The sequence below is a fragment of the Ylistrum balloti genome, unplaced genomic scaffold (assembly GCF_031769215.1).
Source record: "Ylistrum balloti isolate Yb309-2 unplaced genomic scaffold, AGI_CSIRO_Ybal_v1 Utg369850, whole genome shotgun sequence".
NCBI classification, from domain to species: Eukaryota; Metazoa; Mollusca; class Bivalvia; order Pectinida; family Pectinidae; genus Ylistrum; species Ylistrum balloti.
In genome coordinates this window covers 1,987,497-2,001,854 of record NW_026782003.1, presented here as the reverse complement: position 1 = coordinate 2,001,854, position 14,358 = coordinate 1,987,497, and the positions used below count along the sequence as shown (strand labels likewise).

Here is a 14,358-nt window from a genome sequence, read left to right as displayed (position 1 = left end):
TTCTATTGAATCAGTCACATGACAGGACAAGATGGAGGAGGTGGATCACATTATCATTCACTCCCTCCGAGTGATCGGTTGGTACGTGTATTTTCAAATTGAACATTCTTGTATCTACTTAGTAATTTAGTATTGTTACAAAGTAATCTTAAAGCAACATCTACGACAATGCATGTACGTGAAAATACAATGTTTTCCTTTTTGTCATGGACCGGCTTGTCAAACTCTTGAGTGGGTGAGATGAGGACTGTCTTAAAAGTGTCTGTCAGCTGGGACCTGTTCGTTTATGCGGACAAACCGATTCGTTGACATTTCATACCGAAAGGAAAAGGAAATACAATTAGAAATATTACGCGAAATTAAAAACAATGAATAAATGTAACAGAATGCAATAACGGTGCAATTGAAAGGTTGGGATCCATGCTGTCGTCTGTGAAAATGTCATCTATGTACCACATGTACGTTTAGTCTTAAAATTTCAAGTTAATCCAAGGGTACTCTTCTTAAAGTGAAAAGCGATTTGGGTTCATTTTTTTTTTTTTGTATGACTCCATGAGCTGTTGTGATTGCACAATATTTTTTCTGCATTTAATTGATCCGGATGTTGACCCCAATAATATGCTGTTCTATTCCTCATCAAGTGATGATGTCAATTGAGCAACCTTGATTAGAGGATTCAGCCACATCTTATCCATCTGTCCAACTCATCCTATAGATGTTCTATTAGGGAGAGGTCATGACTGTTTGGAGGTCAGTCTAGGTTGTGGATATTATTTGCTGTTCGATAAGCACGACTAAATCTTGTAACTTCTGGCAAGGTGTCGTACATGTCCTGCTCGAACATCAGTTGTACTAGAGGAACAATACACGGTGCTAGGAATTGACCTCTATATGGTGCAGCCATGAAATCTCCTTGGATGATAACAAGGGGTGTTTTGAAATCATATTCAATCGCTCCCCATAAGATGGTCAATCCTCAATTTAAACTATCATTTCCTACCTTGCAAGCATCCTCATAGAGCTCATGAGCACATCTATATACACTATTAAAATGAGTACCTTTACTCATCTAAGAACAAGACCCTTCAACAATGTTTCAGAATGTGTATTCAACCATTGCATTTGCCTCTCAACACAGTAAATTATAGATTGTAATGTGGTGATCTCGGACCAAATGTGTGCTAAGGATGCCCTTTTGCATTCCTTAACTTATTTCTCTCTAGCCGAGTGGTATATTGCGGCTAGTATTTTACCAGGGCTACACTATTTCTATGGCTGTGAGAAAGTAGTTGTGCAGGTGCAAAAGTTGTATTGCACAATCCTGCTGATGCATTATCACACAAAGACCAGTTCAGGGACAGTCTGCATCTCTCTATGTTGCATGGAGTCTCTGGAAAGGATTGCAAAAGGTTGATGGATGGACCAGCAAACATCAATACAGTCCTCAGAAGGCTTGGTAAAAAGCTCACTAGGAAGCAAAATAAGATCAGAAGGGTCTGCCTTTATTTTATCATGTTGGACACAATACCCACCCACCCCCTTTGTAACCTTTTGACATTTTAAATAAAATTTATATGCTTACAAACATAATTTTATAATAGTTAATTATTTTGAATAATTCTAACAGTGACATAGAAGAGGATGTCACAAATCTGAAGCAATTCTCAACAGAGCTGATAGTGTCAGCAGTTGTAAGATGTCTCAAGGTCATCAATAATGAAGTGGATCTTCCAAACTCACTTCCTGGTGGAATGTCTGCCAAGTTTAGGATTGGCACGTCTATGGCTGCTCATATCCAGGTAACTTATATTTATCCATAGATGGTAAACAGTACTGGCAGGAGCATTCTTATATAGCCACATTGGTTTTTAGGTTAATTATGAATATGTATGAAGCAAGAGGCTTATTAAATAGATTCAGAAAGAAGGAAGGGAGAACACTCTGTTGTACATGGTGATATAAAGATCGCTATCTGAAGGAAGGGAGAGAACTCTATTGATTTTGTGTATGCTGTGATAAAGATCGAGATCTGAAGGCAGGGAGAAAATTCTCTATTTCATGGTGTTATAAAGATCGGAATCTGAAGGAAGGGAGAAAACTATTGATTTTGTATGGTTGTAAAGTAACAAATGCATTTTGACTACTTTATGAATTGCTCATTAATTAAAATTTTCTGTCAACAAAATGAAATATCTCAATATGTGAAGATGAAATGATGATGAATGAGTTTTTCATATTTTCTCAAGGAACTTGGTTACAGAGGTGAAATTGGTTACCAGACATTCCTCTATTCCAATGAACAAGAAATCAGGAGAGTGCTTATGTTTCTGGTGGACAAGTTACCTAAGGAAACAGCAGAGGCAGTAGAGGAAGTTCTGGGTAAGATTACAACACTTCCAAATACAGTATTTTTTTGTAGGATTTTTTCAGGGGAATCTATGACACCATTTCCAAAATTTTGATGAATCCCACTACTACGAGATATAGTGGGTCCGCAAAATTTGAGTAAATCCCACAGGAAAATCATGAATGCAGGACTGAAGTATTTGAGTCCCAACAAAACTGAAACATGACTACAACATTCACTGACAAATGTTTTATATACATTATCATTAAAACTCTGTAAATTCAGTTTGCAGAGATATTGTGTGTTGATTTGGTTGAAGTTGAAGTTGTTAAAAGTAAAGTTTCTCAGAGATAATATGAAATAGGCACTAGATGGGAGTGAGTGTAACATGATCAATATTATGAAATGCAAATTTAGCTGTTTTAGGTCATTTAGTCCTGAAAATCTATTTTGTCATAAAACTTGAGACCAGCAATACATCAATATGTCAGTGACAGTGATATAGACATATCATGACAATTCAGAACAATTCAATCCCTATTGTAATTCATTTATTTATTATTTATTTATTATTTATTATTTATGAAAGGAAAAATAAGGATAATCTGGTGCTTTTCTTTCTGTCCATAATTTCAGAAATCTAGGTTATATTGTTTAGGGTCCATGATACAAATAACATTCAAAGTCAAGAACAAATTCATTGACCTTTTGGACACTATTGTTCCTGAAATCATTTTCATGATGTGTTGGGGTCCATCGGGATCCAGACAAGATATATATATGTAAATGAGGAATTTTTGAGTGGTATATCCTGGTTACATTGTTTGAAATTATTTTCATTGGGTCCAACAGGACCCGACAAGATATATATATATATAAATGAGAAATTTGTGAGTGGTATATCCTGGTTACATTGTCTGAAATTATTTTCATTGACCAATCAAATGTCATTTTACATCTCAAATTAAATAGAATCCTTTAATATTGTGTGAAATTTCAGTACGATCCATTGATGATCACTAGTATTATGTATAAAATATAAGTTGTTCATATGGAATAACACTATTATGTCCTTGTTTAGGGGCATCTGTACTGCTACAGAGAACGATAGCTTCTACCCTGGCTCAGCAGTTGAACTCTGTTTGGACCCCGCCGTACCTCAAACAAAAAAGTATTGCATGGAGGGGAAATCCTCCACACTGGCAAAGAGAGGTAATGTGTACAACAACTCAACACACAAACCTAGCATAGCTGTCTAACGCTAGTACTGCAACTATAACACTAGTGCTACAACTATGTAATACACTGTACTGATAGCAGTTAGCAACATGAGAAGTACTGGAATCCTCTCCATCTTATGTCATCAGTGTCATTCATGTTAATGACAATTATACAGCACCTTCATCTGACAAATGAAAAATACGGTTTTTTTTGGTTATTTTTTTTGTTTGTTATATTTGTTATTTGTATGTGTTATATTAACATCACCAGGTGAAGTGATGGTTTTATTTTACATATGACAGATGGATATTTCTTTGCAAAAGTTATGTTTGACTTTTTGCTGGTGTTGCTCTCATGGTAATACATGTTTCCCTCACCAGGGTGCCAGCGGGCTGTGTAAGTTTCATGCCTCCCACCTACATATACCTCAGGGCTTGACAGACCTTAAAAGGAAACTTCCCAAAGGTATGATTCCATGACTTTAATCTGGATCCATATCTCAAAAACCATGCCATATGTAGCAATGAATTCAGAGTTGTTTCATAGAAAACTCTTATATAAATTCTATCACTTCATTTTTTAGCCCACCATCATCAGATGGTGGGGTATTCAAATCGCCCTGCCATCCGTGGTCCGTCTGTCAGTAAACAATTCTTGTTACCGCCATTTCTGGAAAAGTACTGGATGGATCTTTCTCAAATTTCATATGCAGTTTCCCCTTGGTCCCTAGTTGTGCATTGTACCTTTTTTGAACTGATTCGCATTCAAGATGGCCGACAGGTGGCCATCTTGGATTTTGGAAGTAAAAGTTTGTTACCGTTATTTCTGGAAAAGTACTGGATGGATCTTTCTCAAATTTCATATGCAGGTTCCCCTTGGACCCTAGTTGTGCATTGTACCTTTTTTGGACTGATTCGAATTCAAGATGGCCGACAGGTGGCCATCTTGGATTTTGGATGTAAAAGTTTGTTACTGCTATTTCTTGGAAAGTGCTGGATGGATCGTTCTCAAATTTCATATGCAGGTTCCCCTTGGACCCTAGTTGTGCATTGTACCTTTTTTTGACTGATTCAAATTCAAAATGGCCGACAGGCAGCCATCTTGGATTTTGGATGTAAAAGTTTGTTACCGCTATTTCTGAAAAAGAACTGGATGGATCTTTCTCAAATTTCATATGCAATTTCCCCTTTGTCCCTAGTTGAGCATTGTACCTTTTTTGGACTGATTCGAATTCAAGATGGCCCACAGGCAGCCATCTTGGATGTCGACAGTAATACAGCACAAGCATATTGTCCATTATCCACCTGTAACTGACTGCTATCTAATAATACTTTGGGAACTTTTTCAAATGATATTTGCTAATAGGTGCTTAATAAAAATATCTTGTGCCATCATTGAGTACATTCAATGAAGACCAGTTCATGAACATTTACAACACCTGTAACAAACAAAAAAAAATATAAACAAATCTTCAAGAACTGAAAACAGATCCTCAAATGGTGGGCGCCAAGATCCCTCTGGGATCTCTTGTTGTGGAAAGCATTTTTGCTATCGAGTCTGAATGATTTATGTTCAAATTTCAGAATGCTTTCATTTATGGTCAGCATGTGACTGTCTACTCAATTAGAATTTGAAAAACAATGGTGTGGATTTGAACAATTCTGTTATTGTATTGTCACTAAAACAATACTTTTGGTTAATTTCCAGTATTAAGATCCTATTATTCCCAAAGTCTTCCCTATGTAACCAATCAAACAGTCCATCACCATGATACCTCCCCATCTGTCATTGAGAAACTGGCTAGTGAAATAACAGCCCAGCAGGAGTGGGAGAATGAATGGAACCAGGCTGGATTGGCCTCAAGGCTGTCAGAACAAGTAAGAACAAGGCTGGATTGGTATTAAGGGTATCAAAAGAGGTAAAAGCAGACAGGAAAAAACTTGTGAATTACTGATAAAAATGCTGAGGTTTGTTATCTATATAGCATGTGAGTTGTGGTAAATCAAATTTATTCAAAGGAATAAACTTGACATCTACTTAAGGGAAAAGATAGTAAACTTGTTAAGTCTGTATTTGACTTTTGTGCATCACAAGATCTTGAGTGACATAAGGTGTATAAGATACTGTTATACTTGTTGGATGTATTATTGCATGTTGAATTCTGACAGGAATACAGAGAAAAGAAAAAGAACAAGATACAAAAGCGAGTAATGGACCAGTTGCGTCAGGATGTACAGAGGAGTGGAGATTTTGCAGCCTCCAGGAAGGCACAGGATCTACAACAGATGATAGACTCTATTAGCAGCAGGGCAGGGGGTGGTACTAAAACCAAAGGTTCTCGCTTTACGCACACAGAACAACTCATATTTGCAAAGGTAAATGTTGGCAAACCTTTTTGTTGGGGTAATCATGTTATAATTTTAATTTGGGTGTATGAAATTCTTTTTTTGAGTTTCAGAATATTAGTATATGTGGACTTATGATACATTTTGCTTTTTAAGGATGAAGAGAAGACCATGTCACAGATGGGAGGGGATTCTGAAGCAGGTCAAGGCCACTCAGAAGAGGTATATAAACTAAACATGGATGGGTAACCCTTTAGATGTTCTGTCATTTGTGGTTGTGTAAAATTCATTCATTTTATGAAGGGGGAAGGGAGGTCAGTCTTGTAAAAATGATGGGTCTCAACCTCCAGGGACTTGAGGGGCAGGGCTCAAAAGAGGAAATAGGGAAATAGAGCAAATTCTTTAAAATCCTATAGGAATGATTGGATTTTGTCCAAATTTGGTCTGAAGCATTGTTGGGGAAGCATAATCAAGTTGGAATAAATAGTGAATCTCAGTGTCAGGGGCAGGATGGATGGGGCCCAACAGGAGAAATAGGGTAAATTCTTTCAAATCCTACTTCTCCGGTATGAATAATTTGGTCTGATATATCAATAGTTTGGCTGACCCCCTAAGAAGAGAGGGTTGGGGTCAAATAGGAAAATAGAGTTGTTTTGTGTTGTGTACTTGGATATGTAGAATTCCTTTATCCTGTAGTTTTAATGAAGCAATTTTTAGCCAAGCCAAGCCAGGTAATTGATACTGGCCCTGTGGGCCTTCTGTTTGTGGCACGGATTAGTGTTTGGTAGCAAAATTTTGATATGTGAATTATGGTGGAAGAATCATTGTGACTGTTTTACGTTACCAGGAGATTCAGCAGCAGAGAGAGAAGGAGGTGGAGAGTCTACGTGAAGAGGTGTCTGGCCTGGTGTCTCGGCTAGAGCAGATGGACTTGGAGATGCGGACTTTCACAGCAAGTGTTCAGCAGATGGAGGAGGAGATTACCAGCCAGGCTCGCACCAACACAGACAAGGAAGAGGCTTACAAGGTTAAAAAGAGGACACTTGACTTGCTGCCAGATGCTGAAAACAATATTGCAAAATTACAGGTACTAACATACACATACAATTAGTATTTAAATTCAAAACTCAAGGCAATCTTTTTAAGAATTTGTTTTTAATTTTGAAAATTTAACATCATAGCTTTATCTACCAAACTCAATACAATATCATTGTATGATAAATATTTGGGCTGGAGCAAAGTTCATTTCATTGGTTCAACTTACAATCCAGTTTTGAACCTTTGAATATTTTTAAGTTTATTCAAATTGAATAGGTAATGATATACAAATAACTGTTATTGTCTGGTTTGATTTTCCTGTAGACTGTGGTGGACAGTAGCGCCCAGCGACTTGTCACGCTTGCTAATCAGTGGGAGAAGCATCGAGCACCTTTAATAAACCAGTACAGAGAGCTTAAAGATCTCAGCTCTAAAAAGGAGGTTAGTGATCTCTATATCTCTTAACACTATTTTATATATGTCACATGTATCGTCTTATGTTTTCTGTCCCTGTCTTCATCCATGTTTGCTTTTCAATGCTTTGTTGAGTTCATTTTAAGATTTATCCTGCTGAAACTTCAAACTTCTACAGATGTTAGGAAGTAAAATATGTAATAGTTCAAATTTTGACTTGAATCAAAGGTCAAGGTCAAAGTTGTTAAGATAGAAATTGACATGTGTACTTGTCATTACCAATTTTGATATGGAATTATACAGGAAGTCACATGACCAGGTCACTCACGATAGGGAAACTAAGAGTCATCCTCTAATTTGTCCATTCCCTTTAAAGTTTTAGGAGACAACTAATGGTAGGAAACCCCAGGGTTAGTCCTCTGAGTTAAAGGGTTGGAGGAGACCACTCCTGCTGGAGAACCACATGCTTAGTCATATGAGTTTTCCTTTCTCTTTAGGGTTTTAGGAGCCTGCTCATGATGAGGAAACTTTGGGTCAGTCATCTGAGTTGTCCTCTCTGTAGGGTTTTATTATTCATGATGAGGTATTTCAGGTCAGTCCTCTGAGTTGTCTGCCCTCTGTAGGGTGTAAGGAGTCCACTCGTGATAGAGAAGGGTCAGTCCTTTTTCTGTAGGGCTTTAGGAAAGTTCACATGATTTGGATGCTGTGTCAGTCCTCTGAGTTGTCTGCTCTCTGTAGGTTGTAAGGAGTCCACATGTGGTAGAGGAGGGTCAGACCTCTTTCTGTATCTGTAGGGCTTTAGGAGACTCCACATGATTTGGATGCTCAGTGTCAGTCTTCTGAGTTGTCTGCACTCTGTAGTGTGTATAGAGTCCACATGTGGTAGAGGAGGGTCAGACCTCTTTCTGTATCTGTAGGGCTTAAGGAGACTCCACATGGTTGGGAACCTCAATGTCAGTCTCAGTGTTGTTTGCTCTCTACAGGGTTTTAGGAGACCACTAATGATGGTAAACCTTAGAGTCAGGAGATTTGTCTTCACTATGTTGGATTTCAGGAGCTCACTCGTTATAGGGAACCTCAGAGTCAATTCTCATTGTTTTCTTCTCCCTGTTAGGAACGAATTATATCTAAAGCTTGATTATTGATAATGATCTTATTTTTTTGTCATAATGGCTTACTTTATCAGTCTTTGGTTTGTATCCAGTCATTTGGCTCACAAGGCTGTTGTTTGTCATCCATTATACCTATCTGTTGCCTATTTTACCAGTCTGAAGCAGAGAAGAAACTTGAAGAGATTAAGGCATTCCGTGTGAGAATGAAGGAGGTAGCTGATGAAGCCAGACATAAAGAAGAACACTTAAAACAGTTGGTAAGATCGGCTGTACATCATAATCTCCTGTGTCTTATTCTGATGTAGATTGTTGACAAAAGAATGTATGTATATTAACTACAACATCAGGAATATGATATAGAGATCATGTCATAACACCACAAGGTATCTGAATTGGACAGTCTCTGAACTATTCAGGGTTCAACCTAGACAGTTTTATTATATGATTTAATTCACCTACTGATCACTCATTTGTAGTCATGTTGTAAGTCACAATGACATACAGTAGATTAATCATGTAAATAACTGATTGTGTTGTGAATAAAGAATTTGTTCCTTGTTTAAATGGAAAGTTAATAAATCTGCATAAATGTTTTCCTGTCTATTGTAACTTTAGTTTCTGGAGACTATTTGGATATTGAGAAGTTTTAACAAGTTCCTATGTTCATGTAAAATGAAGTGTGACATTCTTCAGTATGGTGAATATGTTAATTAATCAGCCTTGCTTCCAGTGATGCTTTTTTAGCATGTCCATGTTTTTTTTTGTTTTTGTTTTTTTTAAAGAAATAGGGTTCTTTTTGTATCATAAAAATAATTGACTCATTCTGGTTGTAATTTTATTGCTATTATAAATGTTACCAGGTGGCCGAGTACGAAAGAATGACCAAAGATGTCAACAGATCAGCTTACACGAAACGTATTATGGAAATAGTGTCAAACATTAAAAAGCAGAAAGATGGAATCAGCACAGTGAGTTCAACTCCGAGGCTTCAAATTTTTTTTTTTATCTTTTATAAATTCATTAGTATGATACAACATAACGGAGGTATTTGAGTAAAATTCTGCTAATTCTGTGTTTGTTATATATATGCATATATTCACATTTCAGATAATAAAATTTAATACGTTCAAATTATTACAACTCACAAAAGCAAAATAACGTAACTTTAAGCATCATGTTTTGTAGACTACATAAACATTTATTGAATTTTACACTTTTTTTTACAACAGTTTTATAGAAAATTCTGTACATTTTAGGTTTTGATTGATACTCGAGCTGTTCAGAAAGAGATAAACCAGCTAACTGGAAAACTTGACAGAACATTTACTGTGACTGATGAACTAATCTTTAGAGTGAGTCTAGTTACTGTTACCTCAGTCGTCCTTTCACATGTCAGAAAAACTGGTAATATTATTATTTCAACTGACACATTCAGTCTTCCTTGGTCTGTAGTGGTTAGTACGAGTCATTTGACCAAAGTTTATCAGTTGTTGGGAAATTAAAACTGTTTGTTTTAGTCCTCTACATTATCATAAGATTTCATTGTGCATTACAATGGCTTGTACTTTGGAATTTATATCATTCAAACATCTTCATTATAGTACATTGCCAGGTTCCCATTCTTGAGGCAGAACTTCTGGTCTGATGGCCCTTGATCATTTCCATTGAGTTGTGTTTATATTTGTCAGTAACATTTTTCTTTATATCACTTTATTTAGATGAAATCAGTGATAGGGATATCTTAGGGACAGAAGAACTTGACAATATTGAAATAAGAATGCTTGTGTATATATCACTTAATAAATTTTATATTTAGAATGCCAAGAGAGATGAAGCAGCTAAGAAGGCCTACAGGCACCTTGCAGCTTTACATGAGGTAAGACACGTCAAACAGCCATTCAATACAGAATTCATCGTGACATTGCTGTGGTTATTGAAGGTCAAACAGAAATATAATGTAGATCATGAGATTGGCTTGGTGAGCATCCACCATTGTTTGTCTGAAACAAAAAGAATTTGTTTTTCCCCAGCCTTCCAGAGTTTGTACTGCATGTGTATGAGAAGGAAATGTGTTCTGTATAAATAAATCATTCATAGTGTGTGTACTGATCATAAACATGTTGGTTTTTGAAGATTGAAGAAGCGTTGTACTTTTTTGTAACATACAAAAACAAATATCTTTATAAGATCTGGTTATTTTTTTGGTGTTGTTCATATTTTCTGTTCTTTTAAAAAAAAATGCTTACCAGTCTTGGAGGAGTTAGAAAGCAGTAGCAAATCTGTTACACAGGCATTGTTCTTTGCTTGCAAATGGAGAACATACATGCAAATGTTCTCTCTATTGAAGACACGTCAAGTTAGTGTGATAGGAATGGCATTTAGATTCAACAATTTTTTTTTACAGTTACTCCCCTTTGTTTCCTCTGCATTTTACTTCTGTCCACAGATTTTTTCTCTCTGTTTTCAACTGATCACTTTTAACCTAATATGCTTTATTATTTAAACAGACAGCACTGTTTTCACAAAGCATTTTGAACTGACGAGTTTTTGAAGTTATTGCCCTTCTTTTCAGCTTTTTGATCTGATGTGGAGATCTGTTCAGTTTCAAACTGATTTCTTTTAAACTTAATTGATTTTGTTGTAATGAAATAAATTTATGCTTTCTCTGTGTCATTTTATCTACCCATGGTAGATATTTACTGTTTCATTTCCATATTTGGATTCATTTTGATACAATAATGTAGATCTCTGTTTGAATGTGACAGGTGTACTATTATATTGTTCTGGCCTTTAGTACTTTTGTTATTCCTGGATGTTGGTAGCAAGATACACATTCCTTTAGAATTTCTATAAATGAATTTTGCCCTGTTCTGTACATTCATTTTTGTTTAATCTGTTTATAGAGTTGTGAACTTCTGATATCTACAGTGGAAGAAACAGGTGTAATTATGAGGGAGATACGAGAATTGGAGGACCAGGTAAAATATAGTTAACATGTATTGACTTCATTAAGATTTGTATGTATTGCTCTTGCAATAAACTCTTTTCACCACTTATATCTTCCAAAATAAAAACAGAGTTTGAGTTAGTTTCGCCATATTCCTTTTCTTTGGTATTACTTCATTTTTCTCAAAAACTTAGTACCAGACAATGATTTTAACACTTGATATTATAAAAAGTATATTTTCGGCATTTTTATATTAAAATATTGCAAATATCAAGGTGTGTGATATTAATGTATCATTGATTTTCTTGACAGATTGAGAATGAAAGCAAGAACAAAGTTCTGAGTAATTTGGAGAAGATTACGTCAGATTACCAGCAAATGAAGAAGGAAAATACAGCTTTAATGTCAAAACTGAAACAAAAATCTTGAGATTTCCAATCATTTCTCTCATTTAGAAGAAGTATATAGTTATATATACTTTGATTTGCATCAGACACAACCCCCTACTCTTAGGTCACTTTCTTGTAAGTGGGTGGAAAGGTTGACCCTGAAAGAAAAATGACAGGTACAGATCTGGACTGAGGTTGGCAAATAATTCTTTAGGCACATTCAGTTTTCGGGGTCATGCATGTCTGAAACTAGACGTATGGATATCATTAATTTTCAGAATTTTAGGGAATTATGATAATCATTACAGGGTAAGATGGAACACATTGTATTATTAGTTCCTGGTTTTAGATTTGAAAGGAAATTCCAAAATTGTGCATTTTGAACTTTTTCTTGTATTGTTTCTCACCCCCAATACAAATGTATCCTTTTATTCTTTATAATTTTGTGCTGTCTGGACAGTTACAACCATCTGATGAGAAAGCAACCCACGTAACATTAAGTAAAATATTCAAGTTTGTGAATGGAACTGATGCACAGTTTAGAAAAAGTCAAATAACACAGGGATAAATGAGACAAACCCACTGATTGACTCCCCGGTCACATAATTATAATGATCAATTTCAGTGATTTAGTATGTTGTGTTAACTTTACAAGGAGAAGATATGAATTTGTATGCACTTTGCTATTGTAAATCATTGTTTTGATCGTTTGGACATTTTTTGTTCGACACATAACCAAATTATATTGCCTGTATAGGCATTGTATCTGTTCATAATCATATACCTGTCTTTGGTTCAGGTAGTTTGTTAATTTATGCAATATTTATTTCTTAACTTCCAAGCATCCTTCATAACTCCCTTTATTTTTACTTTTTTACCTAGTAGAATCCACAAATACGATGTTATTATCTAGTAATTTAAATTTTGTTTGAAAAAAAAAACTTAAAGTACTGTGTATGTTGATAGTTAAAGTCAGGAGGTCTATTCCATTTTGTCATGTTGGAGTTGAATATATTTCTACTCAGTAGATGCAAGGATACAGCCAATGCTGTTACTTTAATAAAAGATTGGTTTTTATCCCTTACTTGGATGGATACCCATTGGTGTGCTGGGCAATTAGAGTGTAGTGACGAACTACGAATCATCGTTATTTCTTCTGTGTATTAAATGTAATGTAATTTTTCTTGCTGAATCATGTGGCAAATAGTGGACACGACTGCAATTCAGTATTTTTACTTTCGTCCAGCGCTGTATCTTATGACAATTAGGTGTTAACATAGTATTTTTTGTTAGACAGCATTTAAGCTTAAAATTTTCTTGTAATGGTACCTTGTTGATTTCTTGAAGTCATCTCTAAATCTTTTAAAAGAATTAAGTACAAAATATAATTACAATTACTGCAATGTGTTTTTTCATACTATTAATATTCATGACAACTTTTCCATAGATTATCATTTGTATATTGCTTTGTATGAAGCTGTACCTAGAATGCCACTTGAGATTATTAAATCACTATTTCTATTTTTTGTTTCAGTTAAATTATTTTTTGATTGATAGTAATGTTGTAGATTTATCTAACTACTGATACCGAGATATATTACCCGAGCACATTTAAATCCAAAATAGACAAATGACGGTTGTATGATAAAAATTGGACACATTGGTCTTTTCTAAAAGGAATCCAGCTGAAAAATCCTAGTCAAGGCCATTGTGTTAGTTGGTAAACTTTGTTTTAATGTACATTGTTTTTACAATAAGAGTTATGGTTGAAATAATTGTTACTTACATTCGAAATAATGTAAAATCTGCTATCCAATCCCACTCCTTGATGTCAAAAGAATATGATGGAGCAACACTTATTCATATTAGTCTTCAGGGTTACATAAGGGTGGTTTAGTTATACTAACATGATAAAACCACCTCATTTTTCTTTTTTTCAAAATGTTTTATAATTTTAAACATTTTAAAAGATGCTTTAAACATGTGCATTGTCTCTTCTATCAAGGAACTGTGACATGTAAACAAAATTTGCCCATTCAGTGGTAATACATTGGTGCTGTCTATATTTTTATATAAATAGTGTCAAACTTGTGTACATATTTTATTTATCCGTTAATAACCCCACATATGGTAATAAGCCAAACAATATTGCTGTTTGACAGCATTATCAACAAAGAGCGATTCAATGTTCTGTAATAAGCCCACCCTGATTTTGAGTCTGAGGTAATATTTTGGCCCCTGTGATTTAAGGCAGGATACAAATTCTCTCTTTTCATAATGCAGAGTTATCTGCTCTTGTGAGCAGGAATTGACTGTTGTAATGAATACCTGCTAAAATGAGCACATAACTTTGCATTATAAAAAAAATGACAGAATGGTACAATGTATATACTTTAAGTACTTCTGATATATATATATATATATATTTGAACAATGACATGCCTTTTTTACCTTAATTGCCATAGAATTTTTTTTTATGTATGTTATGAATTGCTAGTGCTTTTAGTGAATTTTAAATGATACACACATTTCATTGACTGTTTAT

At 35.1% G+C, this 14,358-nt stretch overlaps 1 protein-coding gene across 1 annotated transcript; it reads left to right on the top strand.

Moving 5' to 3' along the window:
* The first annotated feature begins 31 nt into the window (after positions 1 to 31).
* LOC132545561 (coiled-coil domain-containing protein 22 homolog) lies at positions 32 to 13,320 on the top strand. Its single transcript, XM_060209250.1, has 16 exons — positions 32 to 81; positions 1,628 to 1,799; positions 2,247 to 2,379; positions 3,429 to 3,559; positions 3,949 to 4,033; positions 5,276 to 5,445; positions 5,737 to 5,943; positions 6,070 to 6,135; positions 6,761 to 7,000; positions 7,276 to 7,392; positions 8,633 to 8,734; positions 9,338 to 9,445; positions 9,734 to 9,829; positions 10,294 to 10,353; positions 11,381 to 11,455; positions 11,737 to 13,320. The coding sequence occupies exons 1-16, from the start codon at positions 32 to 34 to the stop codon at positions 11,851 to 11,853; spliced, it is 1,929 nt and encodes a 642-aa protein (XP_060065233.1). The 3' UTR covers positions 11,854 to 13,320.
* The last annotated feature ends 1,038 nt before the right edge of the window (positions 13,321 to 14,358 follow it).

What these genes read in the sequence shown, in the direction of transcription:
- LOC132545561 (XM_060209250.1), top strand. Translation starts at nt 32, where the DNA reads ATGGAGGAGGTGGATCACATTATCATTCACTCCCTCCGAGTGATCGGT. An exon ending in GGCAGTAGAGGAAGTTCTGG is followed by an intron (nt 2,380 to 3,428) that starts GTAAGATTACAA and finishes GTCCTTGTTTAG; the next exon opens with GGGCATCTGTACTGCTACAG. An exon ending in TACGAGAATTGGAGGACCAG is followed by an intron (nt 11,456 to 11,736) that starts GTAAAATATAGT and finishes TTTTCTTGACAG; the next exon opens with ATTGAGAATGAAAGCAAGAA.